General features: G+C 43.1%; 2 protein-coding genes across 4 annotated transcripts in view; both read left to right on the forward strand.

Annotated features, from left to right (window-relative positions):
* The window catches only part of MICU2 (mitochondrial calcium uptake 2), a 155,275-nt gene extending 147,844 nt beyond the window's left edge, over nt 1–7,431 (forward strand). The window contains exons 9-12 of the mRNA XM_048072750.2: nt 558–729; nt 1,015–1,123; nt 3,802–3,959; nt 4,268–7,431. Coding sequence (XP_047928707.2) covers nt 558–729; nt 1,015–1,123; nt 3,802–3,959; nt 4,268–4,372 — 544 coding nt within the window. The 3' untranslated portion in view covers nt 4,373–7,431. The remainder of the gene's footprint in view (nt 1–557; nt 730–1,014; nt 1,124–3,801; nt 3,960–4,267) is intronic.
* A 7,414-nt stretch (nt 7,432–14,845) lies between these two features.
* ZDHHC20 (zinc finger DHHC-type palmitoyltransferase 20) overlaps nt 14,846–24,040 on the forward strand; it is a 51,622-nt gene continuing 42,427 nt past the window's right edge. For 2 of the 3 annotated variants that reach the window (XM_066989770.1, XM_066989771.1), the window contains exon 1: nt 14,846–15,082. In XM_066989770.1, the coding sequence (XP_066845871.1) occupies nt 14,965–15,082 (118 nt within the window). In that variant the 5' untranslated portion in view covers nt 14,846–14,964. The remainder of the gene's footprint in view (nt 15,083–24,040) is intronic. The other variant, XM_066989769.1, reaches the window with a different exon arrangement.

The raw sequence follows: 24,040 nt of genomic DNA on the forward strand, positions 1-24,040 counted from the left end.
GCAGTTTGAGGCTTTGCAGTCTGTAAGGCTTTTAGTCATCTTTTCCCATAGTGATGATTTCAGGTTTCCTTTTCGCTTTCACCTCTGTGATTACTGGGGCCTCTTTCTAGGTACTTTCCAACCTTGTCATTCCACTCTCATTAATATGAATTTTCATAAATCCCATGTCAGGCCTTTAGCTACCATGTCCTTTTTCACTCATTCGTTATGATACTGCCTCATCGATCATTTTATCTAATTATCTGCACATTTTCAAACATTTCTCTCTCGTGTCTAAACTGTTGTATCTGTACATTATCGTAGCAGCAGAAGTCTCTGTGCGCAGGCTTAGGGAGCACCCTGCTGGTGTCGTTACTGAAATGCAGCGGTGGGAGCAAATCTGCACCCACAGACAGGTGCAGTCAAACCAAAAGCATTTTAAACAACGATGTTGATAGTATCTGTGGTTAGGAGTTAGTCTACTCCTCCTCCCAGGAGTTAGTCTAATGCATTTAGTGTAGTAGTAGTGATACAATGGTGCTGGTATTAACTGCTGGGTAATATTTGTTCACGCTTAGGTTCATGGAAAATCTGCAAACAGAAGTGCAAGAAATGGAATTCATACAGTTTTCCAAGGGTTTGGACGTCATGAGAAAAGAGGACTTTGCGGAGTGGTTGCTGTATTTCACTGATGAGGAAAACAATGAAATTTACTGGCAGAATGTGAAGGACAGATTTGAGGCAGGAGAGGTTGGTACATATGCTATGCTTTGTTTTGCTTCCTCATTTGCATGTACAGGTTTTCATTTGAATACGAGTATCTGAAAATATAATTAGTTTCCAAATGAATTGTGACAGCTTCTGAATCTTATGCAAATAAGAACAATGACAATTTACCAACCGAGAAATGAGAATATTGGCAATGAGTAAGTAATCACAACTAAATAATAGGTCCCACCAAATTTAAGGAAATAGATTTACTGGGGTTTGAATGTATTATTCTATATATATCATCTGAATTCTTTGATTCTTTAGAATATCAGTTTGGAAGAATTCAAGACTTTTTGCAAGTTTACAAACAACCTGGAAGACTTTTCTATTGCCATGCACATGTTTACTGTAGCTAATCGTCCTGTTAAACGGGGTAAGTGCTACTCAGCTTCACCTTACCGTGCTTCATTTATTTCAGCCTACTGTCTGCCTTCTCCGTGTGCTTGTGTAGTGCTATGTAATCATGACAAGAAAAACAATGTAGTAAAGTGTTTTTTAAAACAAAGATTTGGGAAAGTTGCTTCCCCATATAATAGAAATAAGGAGCAATGCAACAAAAATTTCATTCAAATACATGCGCTATTTGTTACAATTCTGAGATTGTTACCTGCTTGTTGTACTTGAAAGGCAGCTCTCCTAAGCCATTTGAAAATAGTAACATAAAAACTTCCTGAGGAAAGTTGATGAGACATTAACATTCGTTGAAATAAATAATTGATTGGCTCATTTGAAAAAGGTGAGAGTGATGTGATAAGACAGGAAGAAAAATCAGTATTCTCGAGAGGGAAGCATGAAGATTGTTTAAACCAAAGAAGGCCAAAACTGGGGGGTTTGCAGCTGGTGACTTTCATCACTAGTTAATCCAGCCTTCAGGAAAGGTTTAGTTTCCACAGCCTCTCTAGGCAGCCTATTCAAGTGCTTAACTGTCATGAAGATGTCTTCCCTTGCTGGAGATTACAGTGACTGTGTCTTACCTCCATGCACCCTGGAGAAAAACACGGCTCTGACTTCTCCATAACCCCTTTTAGGTAGTTAAAGGCTGCAGCTAGATCCCCCTTTGCACTTCTGTTCTCCTCGGCTCCCTCAGCTCCTCTTCTTTCTTCAGATGCCCCAGTTCCCAACCATGTTCATGGCCCTTCTCTCTTTGGTTTGTCAGTTTAGTTTTGTCTCCTTCTTGTCTGGAAGGAGACAGATTTTATTTGCACAAGATATACAAAGAGTGGAGAAGAAAGAGGATGAATAGTGAGATAATTGTTGTAAGTTAGAGTTTAGCTCACTTCTCTATTACCACATCTTTAAGTGCCAAAGGATGATGAGGCCAATAGGTGATGTTCACTCTGGTGATGTTTCTTTGTAAAAGCTGATTCCTAACCTACAGGCAATTGTGAATTTCTTTATGCTCTGAACCATACTGTGATGGAAAACAGTGTCTGAAGTAACTCATGGATTTTACATGTATACATGTTTAATCCTTTCCTAAATCTCACTTACTAATTCTTATTTTGCATGTGTGTGCATGTCTTTATTCACACACATATGAATATTTATCTAAATATATCAGTCCTTTGGTCCTTCCATTTATTCTAGATTTTTTTTTCTTCCAAGTTCATAGCTCATCTTTTCTCTCTGATAAGATGACCTTTCTCGGTTTGAAGGTTATTATGCTCCAACGTTTCAGAAAATCCATCTCCTTTTCTTCATGTTCTATTCAAAAAACTGCAGTGCCACCTCTAATTTATATTTAGCATAAAGAGCTGAAATAGTTACGTTTTTAAAGACAAAATTAAGACTCTACTATAAGCATAACATATTTCATGTTCTTTTTAAATTGTGGTATATCCTTTTACAGACAGATTTTCAGCTTAATTATATTTAAGCCAAAGGTAAATGAATCAACTGCATTAACAGAGAAATTGTTCAGAGGTAAAGATGAGAGATGAGTCAGAAGTGATCTCTCCTCTAGTAAGCTTCAAAACTAATCGTATTTATGCCGTTATTTATAGACAACATTTATCTATGAAAGCAGAACCACAATATTACTATATTTATCATTTAGTGGGACAATTTGCTGCAATGATCTACAATACTACTATAACTGTAGTAACCTCCAGTTCCTCCTTGAAATTCACACATTTGTGATGCCTTCAAAAAATGCATCCAATTCATGAGGTGTGATTGTGTTTGCTGTAATAATCAATAACCCTTTCACTCTTGCTATCTTCTGTTTTATGGCAACCCCAACACATTTTCTTATTTTACGTGAGTCGAAATTCCAAATCTTTATACCACAAGACCAAAAGTGGGGATACTAAATGTTACTGTAATACACTTGGTGTAGTGTAAAGAGAGGCCAAAAAGCTGACGAGGAAAGCAGGTCTCTGGAGAGGTATGACAGCTTTTTCTGCCCTCAGTCCTCAAAAACTCTTCCATTATAATTCAAGTGAAGGTAGCCTATGTCTTAATAACTCTTATTACTCTTAATAAGTAATAGAGCTACAGGTATATAAAACCATGTGCTGTAAAGAATATGTTAAGTATTTGATGGTGGGTGTTTCTACAGAGTTCCTGAGGGGATTGTTGGAGTACGTTGTGAAATACTGTTCTTCAAGGAGAAGAGTTTTATTATAGAATTAATTCCTTTGAGATAAAGTGATAGTATTCTTTATGGGACTGTAGTGAGGAAAACACTTACCACCTATATACACAGGTGTTATCCAGAAGTATGTAAGTTTTCAGCATTGAGCTACTTCCAGAAAAAGAAAGAAAAGGAAAAAAAAAAAAAGAGGAAATAAAAAAAAAAGAAAAACCACTTGACCAGTACTGCATCTCAAAAGTCTATAATGCGGTTAATAAAGATTGGGAAAAGTTGAAATAAGCTCAAGAATGCATGAACTGAGATTTCCTAATATAGTCCACTAATTCACACGTCCCAAATTCTCCAGTTAAAATATCTACAAGATTTTGTAAATTGTACAGAATCCTGCAGTTTATGTGCTTTGCAATGTCTTTTCAAGTTCAGTCACCTGTGATGTAATATTATGTCCCTACTAGCTGAGTTCAAGAGAGCAGTGAAGGTGGCAACAGGACAGGAGCTCTCAGATAATGTTCTGGATACCATCTTCAAGATTTTTGACCTGGATGGAGATGACTGCCTCAGTCACAGCGAGTTTCTTGGAGTCCTGAAGAACCGAATTCATCGAGGTTTGAGGGTAAAAAGCCAATATCATCTATTATTCCCCATTACATACTTGTTTATAAATACCAAAGATTATTGTTACAACTTTCTCGTTAACGCTTTATAGAAACACAAGTAAAGATAGTGAATGGAAAGGAATTATATTTTAAACTTAAGACTCCTTATTGCTTATGAATCTGGGAGGACTGCTGCCATCAAGACTAGTTATTATATGTGTGAACTATGGGAGCAGCAGCATTGCTTTACATATTATATTTACACAGTCTGTGAATAAATGTATTTTTTGTGTAAATGCTAAACATGCTCTAACTTCGTCAACAGGTACCACAACAGCAAGGCATTCACGGTTACTGGAAGTGTGTGAAAAGAGAAAGCATTAAAGGAGCAAAGGAATTGTGGAAGCAAGCTGGGAAAAGTCCTTTTTAAGAGAGTCCATTGTTCTTTTGCTATAAATGTTGTTATTTAGTGGGGTTTTTTTTTGTCTGTCCTGTTTACATAATAGTTGAATCAAAAATACTCTTTTTTACTATAGCTAAATTTTAACCCAATTTCTAATGCAATAATTTTATATTGTTCTAGTGCAATCAGTTTGGTTTACAGAACTGTTATCACATTTGACCTCCATACGATAACACTCTTGCTCTAGGGAATAGTGTTGTTTACTCCCTTGTGGAGTCTGACCCTGCACTGTAGCATATGGGATGCATAGGATTTTAAATGGCCACTGGCAGGAACATCACAGCATTGTTGTCTCCTGCTGGAAGAGCGGTCACCATCTCAGTCAGCCACTAACACGGCAGTTCTTTCCCTGGCAAGGACAGAGGTCCAAAAGGCGAAACCACTTGTACAATCCATGCAAATCAAGTAATCCTAAATCAAAAAGGAAAACTTATATGGCTTGTGCCCTCATTACCGTGAACTGCTTGTGTGTTAGTTCCTGGTGGATGGTTCCACCAGGTCCTGTGTGGATGTCTACCTTCATGATGATACCATTAAACTGGAAATACAAGACTGCTGATACAGGCTTTAAAAGTTATACATTGATCTATGAATGTGCATTGAGTCTCTCAGACCTCTTCAACAAATAGTATAAATGAGAAGCAAAAATCCTGGTTCTGTCACAAACAGTGGTAGCTACAATTTGAGCCATAACTATTTTGCTTTAATTGTATTGCAGAAGGTAAATGTGTAATAAATATTTACTTTGTCTCAGTAAAGTTTGTGACAGGGAATGCTGCAGTATCTCAGGAACACAAGGGTGTAATAAGCAAGTGCTGGGGGAAAAATAAGTCGAAAAGGTAAATAAAAATGTTTATTACTCCAAATGCAAAGCTAGTCATAAGAACTTAAACAGTAAAACAAGGAATAGATCAAAATTAATGTTCACTAATTATAGATGAACATTTTTCAGCTGTAACATGGTGTGTGCATCTATGTATACACAGATGTGCATGATACGTGTGTTTTTCTTACAACCTCAGGAGCCTCTAGTCCCAGATCCAGATCAGTCTTCCTGTTTGGATGGTGTATGTAGGAGACGGACTTACTTACAAGGCTGTCAAGGTTCTTCCTCTTTGCCCCCCGCAGCTGTCTGACTTGCCTAGGCTGGGGTGAGAGGTTGACCTTTCAAGACAGGTTTGTGATAACAGGCTCAAAAGATGGCCTGAGTAAATGTCTCAAGAAAAACAACCATCTCACCACTCCACAAGGAAGTATCCATTCCTTTTAAGCATGACACTAGCTGTGTGATTCTCAAAGATGTATATAAGCTTGATAGGAGGTGTTTTGTTGTAGTTTGTTTGGGTTTTGGTGGGGGGAGCCTTGAGAAGAGGGGAACCTTCCATGACAGACAGATACCAGAACAGCCCTCACTTGGTTGGGGGGCAGGAGAGATTGCATTAGGAAGCCATAAAGATCCCACGTAAGGAGTACTGAGATTGCAAATAATGCTTTTGGTATGCCAGTAGCCATCAGGCAAGCTTGTGCTAAGGAGGAGTCCTCCCAAGCCTCAGCACAGTGGTCTTTCTAGAGAGGTTGACCAAGAAGTAAGCAAAGCAGCAACATGCGACTGCCCGCTGCTCTTCCCTGTGCAGCTTTAACTTGGAGCTTTAACTTAAACTGTGTCAAAGAAAAATGCTTCTGCTTGTGTGATCTCTGGACATGTACCCCGAGTCATCCACCAGAACAGGAGCATGCCTTTGTTAGTGTCTTGAGACCTGTCTAGAAAATCAGGTACCAGTGACTGCCAAGGATACCTTTGCTTCCCTCAGGAAACCGTCAGGATGAAATAAAATGCAATAAATGCCTCTGCCTCTCCCCCTTAGACCGAATTGATGGACCTGCTCTGTGGGCAACAAGAAGTGAGGCAGCTGTTTTCACTTTGTGCTGTTGGAAGCTGCTTGTTTCTTCTGGTGATGGGAGCTATGAGTAAGAGAGAGCAACTGGGGGCAAAGGTGGGGCTGTGGGGCTGTCATGGAAGTACCACAGCCAGTTTCACATCACCAAATAAATAATGAAATAAAAAAGACACAATCAAGCAAGATACTTATGTATCACAAAAGCTATGTGCTCATCCAAAGAGGGCTTTTTTCCAGCTCTGGCTTTAATGCAAAGCTGCCTTTTACTTGTTGCTGTTAATATTTTGGCAAATATTTTTTTTCTTTGGAATGGAGATTATTCTGTAGCATATTATTCTGTGAATTGTTAATAGGTTTTTGATGTTCTTTATTGCTTTTGTGGTTTCTTTTGTTTATCAGTGACATGCTTCCTACAAGCTGTTTGGTTTTCTGTTGGAAAAATCAATCCATCTAGCTTTAGTGTATCTAGAAGTGTAATGCCTCGTTGCTCATTTGTATCTGGGTTCATGCAATCAGCAATATCTGCTTTTGGCAGCAAGTTACTAAAAATGGATTTCAACTTTTATTTCTTAGCAAATGATCTGGTGTCAAGTTCAGAGGAAAAAGAAAACAGATCTGCTTATTTTAAAATGAACTTTGTGTCTATAGTAAATAAGAAATGGGATAATTGATTAGGAATTGAAATGCAGTTAAGAAACATTTTCTGCTCTGAAAGTACAGCCAGGAAGGAATTCCTCTGAAAGCCAGGGAAGACTTGTCCCTGGAAGAATCAGGCTTTGTGTTTAACTTGTAGTCGATTTTTGTTTGTCTTCACTAAAAAGATTTGCAAAACAGTCTTAAAATAATTTCTCAGATAAAATATCGTAGACTGAAAGAGCTGTTTACATAAGTGTTCAGATTGATCCTGTCTTTTAAGGAATCCATCACAGTTTTAACTTTTTTTTTAGTTCCTTGTAGTAACTGTATGGTATTTGCAAGCTGTCTGTCAACATTGCTCAACACCATTTCTTTAAATGTTTATGCCTACTGCCAATATATCAGTTAAATGTATCAATTATGACTTTTTTTAAGCCTTCCTCTGAACAGAAATATATAGAAGAATGAAATAAATTCAGATGTTAAAAAAAACCTCCATCGTTGCTTATGAGTGTCGTTTGCAATAAAAATGTATACATTACATATTGTGGAGGTCTCAAAAATTGATTCAACTTTTTATAAAAAGATACACAAGGGTGAGTACAAGTCATTTACAGAATTTTAGTTGTATTGCCATACCAACACTTTTTCCATTTCTTTCAGTTAGTTTAGTTTAAGATAATTTTTATTAAGAATATTAATTCTTCATTGTTTAAACAAGCAAAGGCAAAAATGCGGTGTGGTATAATAGAACTAAGAGAAACTCGCTGGCTGTCTCTAGAAATCAATTTTGGTTTCTTGATCTGATCTCCATTGTCATTGTTTTTCCCTGCCCACATGTCTGTTGAATCAGTTATTACTGAAAGTGTGAACAATATATTCTGTCCCAATATCGAGCTTTGTGTGGAGAATACATAAGCTTTTTTCAGTCGGTGCCAGTGCCTAGGAAGTACAACCATTCTGCCTCTAGACTCCAAAGTGTTTCAGAGCTCATGTGGAATTTTGGGTGTAGAAACCATGTCTTGGCTCTGAAGAGTTTACAGATTACACTCCTGTGTTATCTAGAAAACAGAGATGAGACAATAAGATAAACAAGCCAGGCCATGGATTACATTTTTGTGGCACTTAGATGTCCTGTGTGTTTAACAAAAAAAGGATCACTGCCAAATAAAGGGCTAGAATAGGAAAAAAAAAAAATCAGATAGTTAAAGGAAATTTTCAGACATATTGTCCATACTTGGACTTAGGCGTAGAGATGGCTCAATAAATATACATTGGGATTTTAAAACATAGTTTTCTTCTCGTGGAAGAGTGCATGCATGTCTTGTGTCTTCAGATTTAATCTTCCCTGTAACACAATCACAGCTGGATCAGGAAACTACTCCAGCGCAGGAAAAAATCTTTAGTCCTTCTGAAGAAACGAGATGTATCCCAACAAGCAGTGTTGTGGTCATTATTACGGAGATCCAAGCTGACTGAGCGGCAGCTCCTGCAATGCAGCTGGTCGCAAGGGAAGCATGAGGATGAAACTGGTGGTTGTAGACTCACACTGCTAGCACCCAGCCACCACAGAAAATCCTCCCAGAGAAACTGAAGATGTTGCCCAACAAGAGGTAGAAAGCCCTCTTGAGGAAAGGAAAGCTGGGAGACCTGAGCATGAACAAAATTAATTCACAAACAATCTGTACACTTCATTCTTCTGCTTTTCGAAGGTTTCCTGCTGTCTTTGTTGATTAAACAATCCCTAGTTGGTTCAATAACGTAAAAATTACGCAGCATGTGTGGAGGCAGATTTCCCATTAGGCTGGTATTGGCTTAGTTAATAAAGTTTTCGGTTCATTAACCAGAGAGCCCTGGTGCAGAGCTCTTCTCACTGTCCCCAGGAACCACGCTGCTGCTTTGTGTGCACTGGCCTCCCAAAGCTGCTCAACCCACCTGTGAGGTTTGAGAAAGAATGCCTCATTCCTTGGAGAGCAAAAAGCCAGGCTTTCTCACACCCATGAACTCAACGGGATGCTTGCGCTTTCCTTTTCAGCCCCTGGCTGAGCATGGTCTGCCTTTCCACACTGACCAAGGCATGGAAATAAAATGGAAGGTGACAGGCTCTGGGAGTACGTCCTCTGCACCTTGCAAAATGTAGGATTTGTCTTGGCCTCGTTTCAAAAACAAAGATTTGAAAATTTGGGAGGAGGGATATCCTGTAGTCAACGTAGAGAAATGTGTGGGATTTCAGACACCAGCGAGCTGCTCCAAACCACCCTCTGGAGGACTTCTCTTTCTCCATGAGCTACAAAGGGAGCACAGAAGATGAGCTTCGCTAGAATAAACTTGTACTTTAGGAATGCCTGCTTTAGTCATGAATTTTAATGGACTCTGAGTAAGCGTATTTGCATTTGGACACTTTTTTTATACATCAAAGTGGTATTTTATGTGAAGGGTGAAAACTCTTAGAAAGGAGCTGTTTTAAATCTTTTATGAATTGGGACCTTAAGGAAGTAGAGTATGAAATAAAAACCATCTTACAAGCAATTTCCTGGAGAAAGAAAGGAATGCAGGACTGTTGTACTCTATGCCTCACATCCACCACATTAGCAAAAATTTGTCAGTTTTAATATCATCAAATGGAATAACTAGTAGCTCTAAATCATCCCCCCTCCCAAAAAAAAAAGAAGAAGAAGAAGAAGAAGAAGAAGACTTGTCATTATGGTGGGTTTTATTTCTCTTTTTTTCAGAATACATATTTATTTTTTTAATTATGTGGCACCTTATCTACTTTGAAATTTACACCACTGGAAGAAGAAACATTATTAAAAACTTTCTGTGTCTCTCTTAAATAATGCACACGAGGTAATTCCTAGAGCAACAGGAGCTGAGTCACAGGATAAATTATTATATTCACTGCTGAAAAGGAATGATACCAAAATGCTCTGCCACTGGTCTTTAGGAAAGGTGGTTTCAAAAGAAAATGAGACAATTTAAATGATAGGTCCTAAAGGTAAAAGAAGAAAAACTCTTTAAATGCTACTCCAAAGAATTATAATTTAGGAGACATGAATATGGCTGAACAAAAAGATGCTAGGAAAGCAAGGAATAAATCAATGCAGCTGAAATTAAATGTTTCAAATGCTATTTGAGCAAAACAAGATCCAGTTCAAACAAGGGCAACTAATCACTCACAGTTAATGTATACAAGATTACACGAGCGGTACTGGAACATGAAGAGCAAGTATTTACACCATCTCATTTGGTTTTATGCATATATCAGAAACATGAAGCCTACAAAAAATGGATTTGTCTGTTATTACCAGGGGCAAATAAATAAGATTACCAATGAGCCACATGATTACTTTGCATCGGCCTCCACCTAAGAGGCTGCTGGGATGCTTCTGCCTGGGGATGGCTTGTTCCTGGAATTTGAGATGAGCTACTCTGAGAGGAAAAAATACAGAAGCAAAATGGAGATGAAGCTATTGTAGATGATGAGTGCTAGATAGCACAGTGAGAAAGTCTGAAAAAAAAAGGAGTGTTTGCAGTGTTCTGCTGTAAGGCACCTTTCAAAAGGATAGCAAATGTTGCTAGTTGTATTTAAAAAAAAATTGTAAGGGATGATACAGTAATTTACAGTGCAGTAAATTTTGCCACCTGGTCCTGCCAAGCTGTACAAACAGATCAACAAACCTCTGGAAGAGATGAGTGAGGTGAGCATTCTCAGTTGCTGCTCAGATTCCCAGAACCTGCTCCCAAGTGTCATCGCTTGTCCCTCACCATGCGTGTGACAGCTGACTTTGCACTAGCTGCAGTGCTGTGGTTTGAGGCCAAAGAGGCGTGCAGTGATTTCTAGCAGAGCTTGCTTCCACCCTGCTTGGCATCTATTCAAGGAATTGGTTTCTGCCTAGGAAGTCCTTGTAGATGCATCCCGGATGGCTCTGAGAAGTGGAAGATGTTACTTCCTGTCAGCTGTGCCACGGGGTTCCTTGTGCAATGCAATTCCTTGGGTGGGGGCAGGCCATCTGGGACAAGCAGTCCCTCACTGCTGCCTCACAACCTTGTTTGATTCAGTTCTACTTCACTTCCTCTCAGGATGGAAAAGCACTGCGCAGAAAGGTTATTGGACAATAGCTGGTCAAAAATCTTTCCTCTCCTAGGTTTATACAGCTGTCACTGGCTTTCCATCACAGCTAAAGCATTGGTCTGACGCAGAACAGATACAGCATCCAGGCACAGGAGCACTTCTGGTAAGACCATGTCACAGCTTCCAGCTTTGCCGGTGTCAGACTTCTTCAAAATCACATGCAGGATGTTTTTGCAGCTCTGTACTGAAACACACTGAAAGATGTTCCTTAAGCACACAAGTGACACCCATGGGTAATGGGTGAATGCAGAGTTACCACAAGCGGGGAAGAGTGCTTTAGAGAAGGTCATGTTGGATCACCTCATGTCGTTCCCAGCATGGTGAATTTTTTGCTTGTGAAGCCTGCTTGTATTAGCAGCTGTGCTTCTTAGTCTCCCTGTTAGGAAGTATGCTTATTGTGGGACAGGTTTTTGTGATTCGTGTTCACTTCTGCTTATCAAGGGTCACAATATTATGAAAGTTGTGGGAGTGGGCATGAGAGGAGTGTCAGTGGACAGTAACATCCAGCCACAGGCGTGGCAAGCTTAGTAAAAGGTATTTGTAGCTTTACCTCACAGGTCCACCTTCCCTCCCTTTAGACCGCAGGCTTGAGAGTACAGTGTTTATTCATTGAATGATACACTACTAAGAAACTGATAGAGCAATTAAATAGTTAAAAACACACGCAACAATAAAACTAATTATCATTCTTAAATCTTACAGATTACACCCAACCACTACTGCATTACAGTCCTATCCCTCTTCCCTCTCCACTACATCATGGTGATACCAGGGTTCAAGCCCACTCCGCCTCACTCCACCTTCCCACAGCAAGTCTTCTGGGCAGGGATCTGAAGGAGTCCAGCAGGATTGTCCAAGAGGCTTCCCTTTGGTGTCCTGAGTTTGGGTCTACAGGTCAGCATGCCTACAGCGTGGAGGCATCCACGCTCCTACTGTGATCTCCCTCTGTTGAAGACTGGGGCTCCCAGTCTGCCTTGTTCCCACCGATGTGGCAATACTGTGGACCACATGGCTTAGCAGAAAGCTCATGCTGTGAAATTGTTCATTTCTAACTGTGATTGATTAAACTTAAGGTCTTACTATATGTACCCGTTCCCCTTGTAAATCAGGTTCCCACAGCCATTCACCTGAGACATTCAGTAAGCTAATGCAAGGTTTTATATCCCACTGTCCATACTCCTCCTTTAATAAATCCACAAGCCACCATCCCATTGTCAAAGAACCATCCCGTTGCCAAGCTGAAAATTAGTACCACTCACCTGTTGACCCTCATAACATAGGATCTCTGCTGCATTGCCCATGAGAAAGGAATTAACTCTTCCCAAAAAAAAAAAAAAAGCATCTAACCACAGTTCCAGTTGCCAGCAGTCATGTTTGGTACAATAAACAGCCAGAGATGCTGCTCAATTTAATGCCTGAGAGGTATTTTCCATTAGATTGGCAGTCACTTTTGCCATCTGCCTCTCTTGGCTATCCCGACTGGTTATCATTGTCACTGCAACAGATAACCACCCAAAATTTGTTATTGAATTACTTTGTATGGGAATCAAAATTCCTCCCATTTTCCTTAGGATAGCTGTGAGCATTTCAGTATCAAACAAATTTAGGACCTTTAAATGTCAGATGTGCCCATGCTTTCTATACTGTTTCCACAATGTACACCAGGCAGTCAGGATGCCAGGCAGTCAGTATAGAAGAGGCAGACTGTGAACATATTCTAGAAAAATTCATTCTGACATTGCAGTTCCCGATTTCACCTCATATATTACAGGATTAATACTAGTATTTGTTGGGACATGCTCAGTGGCCCAAACTAACCTGCACCATATGTAGGCTGATATAACTGTGCCCCTATTTGGTTGTAATGCAGACAGAAATACAGAATCACAGAATGGCCAAGGTTGGAAGGGACCTCTGAAGATCATTCGGTCCAACCCCCTGCTGAGCAGGATCACCTAGAGCACGTTGCGCAGGATGGCATCCAGGCGGGGTTTGAATATCTCCGGAGAAGGAGACCACAGCCTCTCTGGGCAACCTGTCCCAGTGCTCTGTCACCCAAACCATAAAGAAGTTCTTCCTCACACGGTGATGAAACCTCCTGTGGTTCAATTTATAGCCATTACCCCTTGTCCTATCACTGGCCACCACTGAGGAGAGTTTGGCCCCATCTTCTTTGCATTGTCCCCTCAGGTATTTGTAGAGGTTGATAAGATCCCCCCTCAGTCTCCTATTCTCTAAACAGGCCAGGCTCGCTTACTCTTCCCTCACAGGACAGATGCTCCAATCCCTTCATCATCTTCGTGGCTCTACGCTGGACCCTCTCTAGAAGTTCTACGTCCCTCCTGTAGGGGGGAGCCCAGAACCGCACCCGGTATCCCTTCGGTCGGTTTAGGTCAGCCCTGGTGATGTCCAGGGGCCCGGGGCCCGCCGGTGCCCGCGGCCGCCACCAGGTGGTGCCGGTGCCCCGCGGGACGGCGATGTCGTGCGACAGCCCAGCGGCAGGGCGAGGGGCAAGGGCACAGGCTGAAGCACAGGGGGTTCTGGCTTAATACGAGGGGGCGCTTCTGTACCGTGAGGTGACAGAGCACTGGGACAGGCTGCCCAGAGAGGCTGTGGGGTCTCCTTCTCCGGAGATATCCAAACCCCGCCTGGATGCCATCCTGCGCTGCGTGCTCTGGGTGATCCTGCTCGGCAGGGGGTTGGACTGGATGATCTCCAGAGGTCCCTGCCAACCTCAACCATTCTGTGACTCTGTGATTCATAACGTGGCTGTGCAATGTCACGTTGGGACATTTCTCCAAAACGCCCAGCTGCCGGCCGCAGGTTGCGTTCAGCAGTTTTATCATCCGAAACCACGCGGAAGAGCACCCTCTTATTTTGGAGATAAATGGGGATTTTGCCATGTCACATGCCGATTCCTTTCAGTCTCAGGATTCTACCAATAGTGAGGCTGCAGTGAAGCTAAAAATTTTACACATTAAAAATGTCAACATTAAAGACAGTTGGCACTAAAGAAAGTTGATTCCTGCAAAGCAATGCAGCTGAAGAAATGAATTTCTGGAAGGTCATGGTAGGGCCCACATTTTAGAGGCATTAACTGAAGTTTGGCAAATAGTCTGGTAAGTTCTTTATAAAGAAACACCGTACTTTGCTGTACTCAGCAAGCCATTAGAGCCCCACGAGCACGCTGACTGTGTCAGCACAAGGTCTGGTGCAGCACTGGGTGTCACGGTCTGGATCCGTCCTTTTGCATGACTGCAGGGACAGACCCACACGCAGGGATGGGGCTGCCACCAGCCTGCAAAAAGCACAAAAGAGCTGCAATGAGATTTGAGGTTGGGGTTTCAGCCAGAGGAACATGCCACCAAGCAGCAGACTTGCTGATGCATGACTGCAGTGTCCATGAAACATCGCACATCGGTTACGGTTCAGACTGCTGTTCTGCAAGCCTGACATTTAATGAGCCCACTTTTACGAGACGCTGTCGGGCTGCTGTGAGGCATGAAACCTCCTTCAGCGACTCCTCCAGCCTACGAAGCCCTACAACCAAACCCACCATCCCCACTCAACACCTCCGGGTCCCGCAGCCGAGTGCCCCGAGCGCCTCTGCGACCCCTTTTCCCCGCAAGTTCTTTATTAACTGTTTAAAGGGGGCACACCTCGGGGCAGGAGGGGGGGGGATGTAGGCAGCTTTTGGGGGGCTCGCAGCCCGGTGCGGGAGGCGGCGGAGCTCCGGGGCCGCCCATCGCCCGCCCACTGCGGCCCGCCCAGGGCCTGCCCGCGCCGCCCGGGGCCGGCTCCGCAGCGGCGGCCGTTGCTGCAGCCGCCGCCGCCGCCCGTGCAGCGCCGCCGCCGCCGCCGATGCCTCCTCCTGCGGGGGCTCGGCGAGGAAAATGGCGCCGTCCCACGTCCTCAAGTGCTGCCAGAAGGTGCTGGCCTGGGTGCCCGTGGCCTTCATCGCCCTGGTCGTGGCCTGGTCCTACTACGCCTACGTGGTGGAGCTGTGTGTGTGTGAGTGCGGGGAGGGAGGGCAGGGAGGGCGAGGGGATGCCGGCCGCCCGCGGGGACCCCTCGCCTCCCGCCGCCCTCACGGGGCCTCTCCCAGGCGCTTCGGAGAGGGGGCAGTCCCGGAGGGGTTCCTTTCGCCCCGGAGGGGGGTTATTTTCCCTCCCGGAGGGGAAGCCCCCAGCCCCGGGGGTGGGGGGGGCGCAGCGGAGCCGGGTTTACCTGTTGCCTCTGTGGCGGAGGGCGGGAGGGGGCTCGGCGGGGCTCTACCCGCCCTCAGGCGCCTCATGGCGGCGGAGGCCCGGCGGGGGGACGGGGCACGGCATTTGGGGACAGGAGCCTCAGGTGGACGATGAGGGGCAAAGACCCCATCCCCGGGCTCTGGCAGCCCCCCTTAGGATCCCTACCGGGGCCGTGGGGGGGTCCATGCCCCTCACAACTCCTGCCGCCCGGGAGAAGTTTCCCCTTCTCGTTCCTATTTCGATTATTTGAAGCCGATCCGGAACTTCCTCATGTACCACATAACTACTTGAACACGTCTCGTTGTACTCCTTTCACCCCTTCTAATGAACAGTCCCGGACCCCGCTGTCATTGAGGTGTAAAGAGGCTGGAAACATCCTCCCTAAGCAGGATTTGGGGCTTAGGGGCTTGTCGGGCTGCGTCAAGGCTTGTGGTGGTAGGGTTCTGCGTTATGTAAAGCTTATTTGTAGTCGGTGTCAGTCAGGATGATATTTACCCCTTTCTGGCTTTAGGAGGAACTTAAAGTCTGGTTCAGGAGGATATTTACCTGTGCAGGAGAAATGCAAAAATACAGGGATACGCAACCAGACTTGTTGAACCAGGACTGTTTTAAACTGTGTGCATAGGTGTGCTAGTGGCTTTGGGTCCTTACACTTATCGCTGTTCATGTAAAATAGTTGCTTTGGTAGCCCTAAACTTGTAAAGATATCTGGCCTTTAGAAATAAGCAAGGTGTTGGGTGGGGTTTTTTTGGTCCGCAGTACTTAGTTTTTGGATAACTTTTGGATAATACTGTGGTTTGGAGGGCATGGGTGGTTGTTACAGTAGTCCTGAGGGGGGGGGCTATGTGGGTTATACACTTACATTTTACAGTTGTGTTTGAAGTCTGACTGTTCCAGCAAAAGGCAGGGGTATGTGTTTCTTCTCATAAATAAAGAACAGAAATTCAAGAGACAAAGTGGCTTGCGCAGGGTCTCGTTGGTGATCTCTGGCTGAATCAGGGAAAGGACCTCGATCCCCCAAGTCCCCGCTCTGTTTCTTGATCACAGAGTGGGTCAGGGCTGGTTGCTGGTGAATCATTTTCTTCAGAAAAATGTCTTTGACCCTGATGTTACGGAAGACCTTCGCAGGCATAGAGGGCTGCAGAAAGTCCTGCCAAATTCAGCACGGTTTCGTTTGTGTGAAAATTATTGAAAGGGCTGGTTCCTGTTTATGTGAGAACTTTCACATCCATAAATCTGGTTTCTAGACGTCTGGCACTTCTTGCTCACAAATCAGCTTTATTTTTAATGTCTGCAGATGCAGGCTATTAAGAGAAAGTGGTCATTTAGTAAGAAAATTACCTATTGATTTTTATTGCTGTCACTGACAGCAGTTGTTAAATGTCAAAATGGTGCTTGGTGACCAAGATTTGTTTTTCTGAGTTTTTTTTTTTCTGATTGATTTTTTATTATTTTTAACCTTCTGTTGAATTTTCTTTATACTTTTGATGAAAGGTCAACTCCTCAAGGAAGAGGAAAGGGATTTTTTCTGAGCTTGTTTGTGGTTGAGTCTCTCCCTTGCCCCCCCCCCCCCCCCCCCCCCCAGCTCTTTCCTTCCCCTTTTTTGGCTTTGCTATTACGCTGCATTTGAGTTCAAACAAGCACAGAGAGGTTTTATAGCAAAACACAGGATTTTCTGTTTCTTTTGGCAGGTATGTTTACTTTCTCCCCGTGCTCCATATGTTTTATTTTGGCTTGAAAACTACTGCAGTGTGTACTGTGAAGAAGAGCTAGGATGCAATTAATGCACTGCTAATGAATGAAGTGACATTGGTCTCTGCAGATGTGCCTATACAGCAGGCGCAGAAGCAGGGCTTTATGTCTTGTTGCACTTCTGTGGCTGTCTTTAGCAAAGGGCACAATATGCAGCTGATGTGTGCCTGGGTAAAGGAAAGACAGACGGAAGAAGGAAAGTTTTAGAAAAGAGGAAACAAAATAGAAAAAAATGTGTAAAGACTGAGTAATACAGAAATTGTAACCACACAGACACCAGTGGTTTTTTTTTTTTTTTTTCTCCAAGGTTATTCGTAAAGGTTGGGTAATTATTAAGATGTGAAGCTTACAAGGAAACAGGAAGAAAGAAGGCCTTTGTTCCCTCCAACTATTTCTTCCATCCTGTTTGTTTTCCTCCTTTGAGTCCCTGCTCATGAATTAAAAGTTAAACATATGTATTCAGTTAGTAGGTGTAGTAGGAAGGCAAGTGTAATGTAGTATCAGAAAATATTCTTAATAATCAAAGTAGAAGATGGTGTAGTAAATCAGGGTTGCTTCTTCTATCCCATCTCTCTCTTTTCCTTTCAGTTTTGCTTCCCAGCACTGCTTGCCCCACGCTCCTCCACTAGGACATTCCCCTACTGCTCAGTGTCCTGTGATTGGTGTCTGAAGGACTCAGGCTTACTCTGTAATTCACCACCAGTGTGCATTTAATTGGTTATGCCTCTTCTACAACTGTTAATTATGTTACTGACGTACGGCCTGGGAACAGCAAGGAGGAATGGTATGGGTGAGATGAAAGGAGGCTCTCAGTATGAGCTATTCTGTTGTTTTCCTGCCCTAGAAACATTGTATTTCTCCGAAGCGTTGCAGCAGTATCTGGGTGAAGGCTGGCCGTTTTAGAGCCCTGTTGCTGTGTAGTTGCGATCCAGCTGGTAAGCTAGCTATTAAGCTAACGGAAGGGTGAAAATGCCCTTTTCTCACCAAATGGGTAGAAGCGAGGGAATGTCAGCAGAGTGGGAAGAACTGTGAACACATAACTGAAGGAAGTGCAAAAGGCTTGTGGCCACATCTCATTCAGGTTTTCTTTAAACGCGTTAAAGGAGAAAAACATGAATGAACGCTTTCTTACTCGATTCTCTTTTCTTTCTGCATGTAACTTGCAGGGAAACTTAGAAAACACACCTAGAAATACGCATGGGCGGTTGTAAAATAGCTTTTCATTAGTCTAAAACCACTTCTTCTGTTCTTTCTTGTTATCAAAACATGTTTTGCTTTTAACCTCGCTTTTGCAAACAATGGCGTTATTATGTTGTTAGTGAATTGAACCGATTGTTTCTGGTTGCCACATCCCCTCAGAAGCTCAGCGTGAGCAGAGCTCTTCTCTTGGGGCTCGTTTTCACTTTGGGCTGCCTTGCGTCTCATTACCTCTCCCTCCATCCTCAAAACCTTTTTATGGGTGAGCAGCTGTAACAGACTGGCCAGACCACGGTCAGAAGTCGCTGTTTTGACGTTTGTAGTAAAAGTTAGTGGGTAAAACCAGCCTGTTTCATACAGACAACCCTTTTACTGAAGCACTGGCAGAATTCGGTAGTGCGGTCTGCACTGAGAAAGATGTTAACTTTGGCTGAGTTTTCTGCAGATTGTAACTAAGGTTATTGGCTGGTTTTACATATAAAAACAAAAATCTCGTTAAGGGTAGCATTTTACTTCTGTAGCTAAAACTGTATGTTCTGAGAACTCAGCCCAGAAGAGCCAGGACTAGTTACAAGGAGAATGGCTTGTTTTAGGAACCTACTGGTCTTTTATTAAATGTTTCTGTGCCTTAAATTCCTCAAAGCCTGGAAAATTGTGATTTTTGAAAGCTGTGGCAGTAATTAGCTTTGTGTACTTTCATAGCATCTACTTGCCGAGCAGTTTGCTTTTTTTAATGCAGTGTAATGTCTAATGTGTCTAAAATCTTGGCAAACAAAGCAGTCTGTAATTTGGGATTCATAACTTGGTGCTAATGGTACAAACTTAACTGGTTATTCTGAAGGCTGCAGTGGCCCTTTTAAGAAGGGAGATGGCTCTGATTTCCCCAAAGCACTGTCAATATGAGAAGCCCTCGGTGATCTGTTGTAACGCTCCCATTTGAAGAGTCCGTAGCACACAGAGGGAAGGTAATTCCATCTGCCTCCTCAGGAAGAAACCAAGAAGAAATCTCTGCCTAAAATGTGACTGCAGTAGTTAGCAAGCAGTGGCAACGTGGTGTAAGCAGCAGCAGCTCAGTAACTTCTGGTTTCTGCCCACAGGAAAAGCGAAAGTATCAGCACTACACTACAGCGTTGGCATGTTAGGCGTGCAAATCCATTCCCGGAGGAACAGGGGGTTCCTCTTCAGGAGAATGAACAGCTAATTAAACACATCGGATCATTAGTAACAGTTAACTGTGCTTACATGCCTCTCTTGCGAATTTCAGAATAAGGAAATTAAAATGCTGTGGACACGCTTGGTTCTGTTGTGGTGTCTTGGCTCAGGCACATGGATTGTCGTCTGAAACGAGAACCTCTTCTGTTGTTAGGAATAAGTCGGATTCCTGCCGAGGTGCTCAGGCTGGATACAGATGTGTTGGAAAACTGGATGCTTAGCTTGGGCAGCAAGATTATCAAGCTGCTTATTTGGTGCTTTGCACTGCATTGGTCATATTAGTTTATAGGGCTGGGTGGGCACGTGCCCTTTATATGGTATGAAATCTGCTCTCTGGGCAGTCCTCTAATGAAAAAACCCTTCCACGAGCAGCGGCGCTAGCTCAGCCTGGTTTCTTGGGACATTGTCTTTGCTCTCTGCTTTCCCAAGTGCTGCCCGCGGAAGGGCTCCACCCTCCTCGCTGCCTGCCCCGTGCGGTGCCTGGCCCCAGCCCTGCATTGTCACTTGTGTCACCGAGCCGTGCCCCTGGGTTTGGTCCAGGCGTGCAGGGAGCGGCCAGAGGCTGGGCACGAAATGAGGATCTGAGCTCAGAGCTGCCACGTCCTGACAGGGAGCACCAACTTCTCTCCTCCACCTTTCCGGCCATTCTGGTGAAATTTGCTGCTGTCCACTTAGAGTTCTCCTAGCAAATTTAAAAACTCACCTCTGTTTTTAATTAGGGGTTTCGCTTCGTCACTTACTGCTGTGCCAGTCTTCCTACAAGATGCTTTGAGATAAAAGCGCCAGAATATCAAGCGCGTGCTTTCAGCAGACAGTAATTAATTTGAGGTCGCTGACTCTGTGTACCGTGAACTTCAGGTTCTGCGTGAAATTTAAATAATTAAAACGTTGTTCTCTAGCAGCTCGTATTCTTATGACTTAATGGAGACGTGCTTTCTGTAATCAAAGGATTTACAGCGTTACAAAGATGGGTATCGGAGCTGAGCTCTTCATACACCTGTCGCAGGTGCAGCACTCAGGTGGCAACGTACCTGCCTTCACGTCTGGAGCTTGAGACTGCCCGTGACGGAGAGCAGGGACAGGAGGCATCCCAGCTGCCTGTCGAAACTGGTGCCTGTAAATGCTGAGGGTTTGTTGGGTTCCTGTTTAACCCAATCGATACATCCGTGTTCGTCCAGCTCTTTTCATTCAGCACTCCTCTTGCAGCTGGTAAGAATTCCTGCTGGTTTAAGATGTATTTTCATTCCCAGTGTTACAAACACCTTTCCTGAAACATTTTTTATGGAGTTTTCAACTCAGCTCAGTTGTTAAACATCTCCCCATTGTGTGCGTGTGATGTTTAATAGAAACATTTGACAAGTAAAGACAGGCCTCTTTCCTGCATCAGCTGCATCTCCACCAAGATGAATCAGGTGTGAGAGGAGCAATGAAACCATAACAAAAACATCTGCTCTTTTAGCCAGTTCCCCAACATCATTCCTTTCTGCTGTCAATAAATTGTTTTCTGTAGGGTATGTTTAGCCCCTCCTGTCCTGTGCCAAGCAAAAAAAAATGGGCCTTCCCCCCTCTTCCTTGGTGGAATGCCTCCTCTTGTAACTTTTGACTCTCTCTTCTTATCTGTGCTAAAAATCGAGTTCCTCCTCTGCAGCATATCAAGCACCTGCTTTTCCTTTCTTTCTAAAGACCACATGGCTCATCAGTTCCTTGTTCGTGTTCCCTTTTGGCTATTAAAAGTGTCTTACGGGTACAGGATTGTCAGAAAGGATCTGCTCACAAGATCGTTAGATCACGAGAGCAGCATGCCTTGCCTCTGCAGTTTCTGTAACGCTCTCTCTGCTGCTATATATGGTGCAGCATTGCCTTAAATCTGAGCCACGAAACCATTTTAATCATATGATTAACAGAGAGATCAAGTGAGGTTTCTATGCCAGTTTTTTTGTTTGTGGTCTTCGGGTTGTGCATCCTGATGTCTGTTTGTCCCCAGAGTGGGGAATTCTTGTGAAGCAGTACGCAGTGATACTTTTTCCATCTTTTTTAGCTTCTTTGGTACAAAAAAAAAAAGAGAGATGTAAGTCATAACTCATCTGGAATTAGGCAAGCTAATACTGCAGAGAGGAAGAAACAATTCAGATTAAATGGGAAGTTGAGAGGAACAGATTTGTTTGAAGTGAACTAAACCAAGTTATAAGCTGGCTTGCAGTTGTCTGTGGTAGGCTCAAAACTGGCATGAAATGCCTCAGCTATTGTCTCTAGTTAACGCGCATGCAGAGAATTTGTTATAGTACCATTCTTCTTGGCAAGCAGTCAGTGCCTTTGCATTTGTCAAATCTGGATTAAAAGAGCAGAGAAGCAAAACCTATTTCCACAATGCTGGGATAGGTGGTACCGGAGGGCTTTCACAGCTCTGGGGTTGTGGCATGGGATTTTCCTGGGCATTGCAGAGGAGCCCAAAACAACAGAATTTGGTTTCTCTTCTGGAAAATCCTGTGTGACTAACATGCAAGTTTGGTTGGTTGTTCTGGCTCGGTTTTGTTTAATAATGTCTGGAAAAGGATGCAAATTGCACATAGGAGTTTTTGTGGAGGTATTTTCTGTGTGCATATTTTTCAGTTTAACATATTACTCCTTAAGTTTCACCTTTTTATTTAAAAAAAAAAGCTTTAGTTCAGCCAAATAATTACACACAAAGCTAATACTTGCTGTGTTGCAGGGTAGATTCCTGCTGGACTACCTACTGCAGAGGATAGGCTTGAACTTTTTAAATAATTCATAATTTAGACATATTTAAGAAAGGAAAGCGTGAAGACAGTTGAGCACTAGATTATCTTCTCTCTTTTGTGTGGCTATTTTCTACTGAGGTTCTCAAACTTGTAACAAAAAAAAGGCAAAAAGAGGTGATGCTGCTTTATTTTCTGCATCCAACCCCCAAGACAATAAAAAAAAAAAAGTGTTTTAGGAATGTTTAAAGCGAAACAGGTATTAATTTCAGTGGAGGCTGACAGCAATATCTGACTACTTAGAAGCAGCAGAGGAGGCAGCCAAAAGCTGAGAGCTGAGCTTGTAACTGAAACTGCAGGCCAGGGATTGTGGGATGCAGTGGTAATGTCTTGTTCTGTGTTTATTTCCTGAACTGGAGTTCAAAAGCTGGAATCGATTTCTTGCTGGTGTAAAGCTGCTTGTTACATTGCCAGCCTAGCAAATACTCACAGGTCTGTTCTATGGAAAGATTAAATGTTAACTTATTTAAAGGAAGGCTTCCCTTCATCACGTAAAGATCCTGTGAAACTGTTGACTTCCGTGTGCTAAGTGACTTTGGACAAGTACTAGGATTGCCCTTCGTTTAATCTGCCTGAGAGCGGGAATAACAGCAGTGCGAGGAATAAAAGCAGAATCCCAAAATTTACATGAATTTGAGGTAAAAAAGAACTAGCTATGTTTTATTTTTGTTTCAGTTAAGGATGATAAGACAGAATGAAAAATCACAAGTGTTTCAGTGTTCTCTTTCACCTCAGACTGCAGGAGCTTGCCAAATTAAAATTGTTCTGCACGGTCTCATAACTGCTTTCTGATCCAGGAGACCTGGGTAAGAATAAGGAAATTATCTTCCTGCTTCTGTAAGGCTTTAATTCATTTCTATGAAGCATATTTACTTATTTATTTTGAAAAAGTCTCACAGGTGATAAGATCTTTAAGCTTTTCTCTGGATGTAAAGACTGTTCATTATTTTGAGTCTTCAAGCATCAAATTTGGCTCAGTTTAGTTTTGTACTTAGTTTTTTGTTTGGATTATGTCCCTGTTCTGGACAGAAACACAGGAGGAGGCTGTGCAAATATGCACATCTAATACGCACTAACTAATGTGAAATTTGCTTTTCTTTAGGATTAACCTCCTTTAGCTTGAAGCTAGAGGCTTCTGTGGACAGACAGACAGGGTGCTGAATGTGTATTTTAAGGAGAGAAGAAAAAATCAAAATCTGAACAAAAAGGGTTCGTCTGTACATCAAGGTATCACCTCATTACGTCTCTGCGTGCTATAAAGAGGCACGGTTGTGTAATAGGGTTGCAGACCCCTTTGCTATAGATATCTACAGCTAAGTGAGGCGCATGCTACCTCTGTGACCAAAGTAGCTCTGTGGAACGAAGCCTGTAACGCGTACTGAAGCCCTGCGGATTTAGTTCTCTAGTGTGCATCGGGGAAAAGCTCCTTTGAGCTGACATGCAGACCGGTGACTGGACAAACGTCAGTGCTGAGAGAGAGGAGACGATGCGGAGTGAGGTGAATGGCAGTAAGCAGGGCACGCTCTGTTGACCTTTTGCTCATGTTGATGGCCAGAAACTTAAATTTGCTGTATCGGGTGAAGAGCCAGGAAAAGATCCTTTCGTCACTGACTTTCAGGAATTCAGTGTCTAGGGAAGAGACCCGGCAAGGAGAGTGGTATGAACAAAGTGACCCAGCAAGTACAGCTGCTCTCTGGTCAGTGTCTTGCCTAACTGATGAATGAACTCCAAAGGTTTCAGAGAAGCCTGAGAGCAAGAGGATGTACCAGTCAGAGAGCATGCAA

The sequence above is a fragment of the Anser cygnoides genome, chromosome 1 (assembly GCF_040182565.1).
Source record: "Anser cygnoides isolate HZ-2024a breed goose chromosome 1, Taihu_goose_T2T_genome, whole genome shotgun sequence".
In the NCBI taxonomy this organism is placed as follows: Eukaryota; Metazoa; Chordata; class Aves; order Anseriformes; family Anatidae; genus Anser; species Anser cygnoides.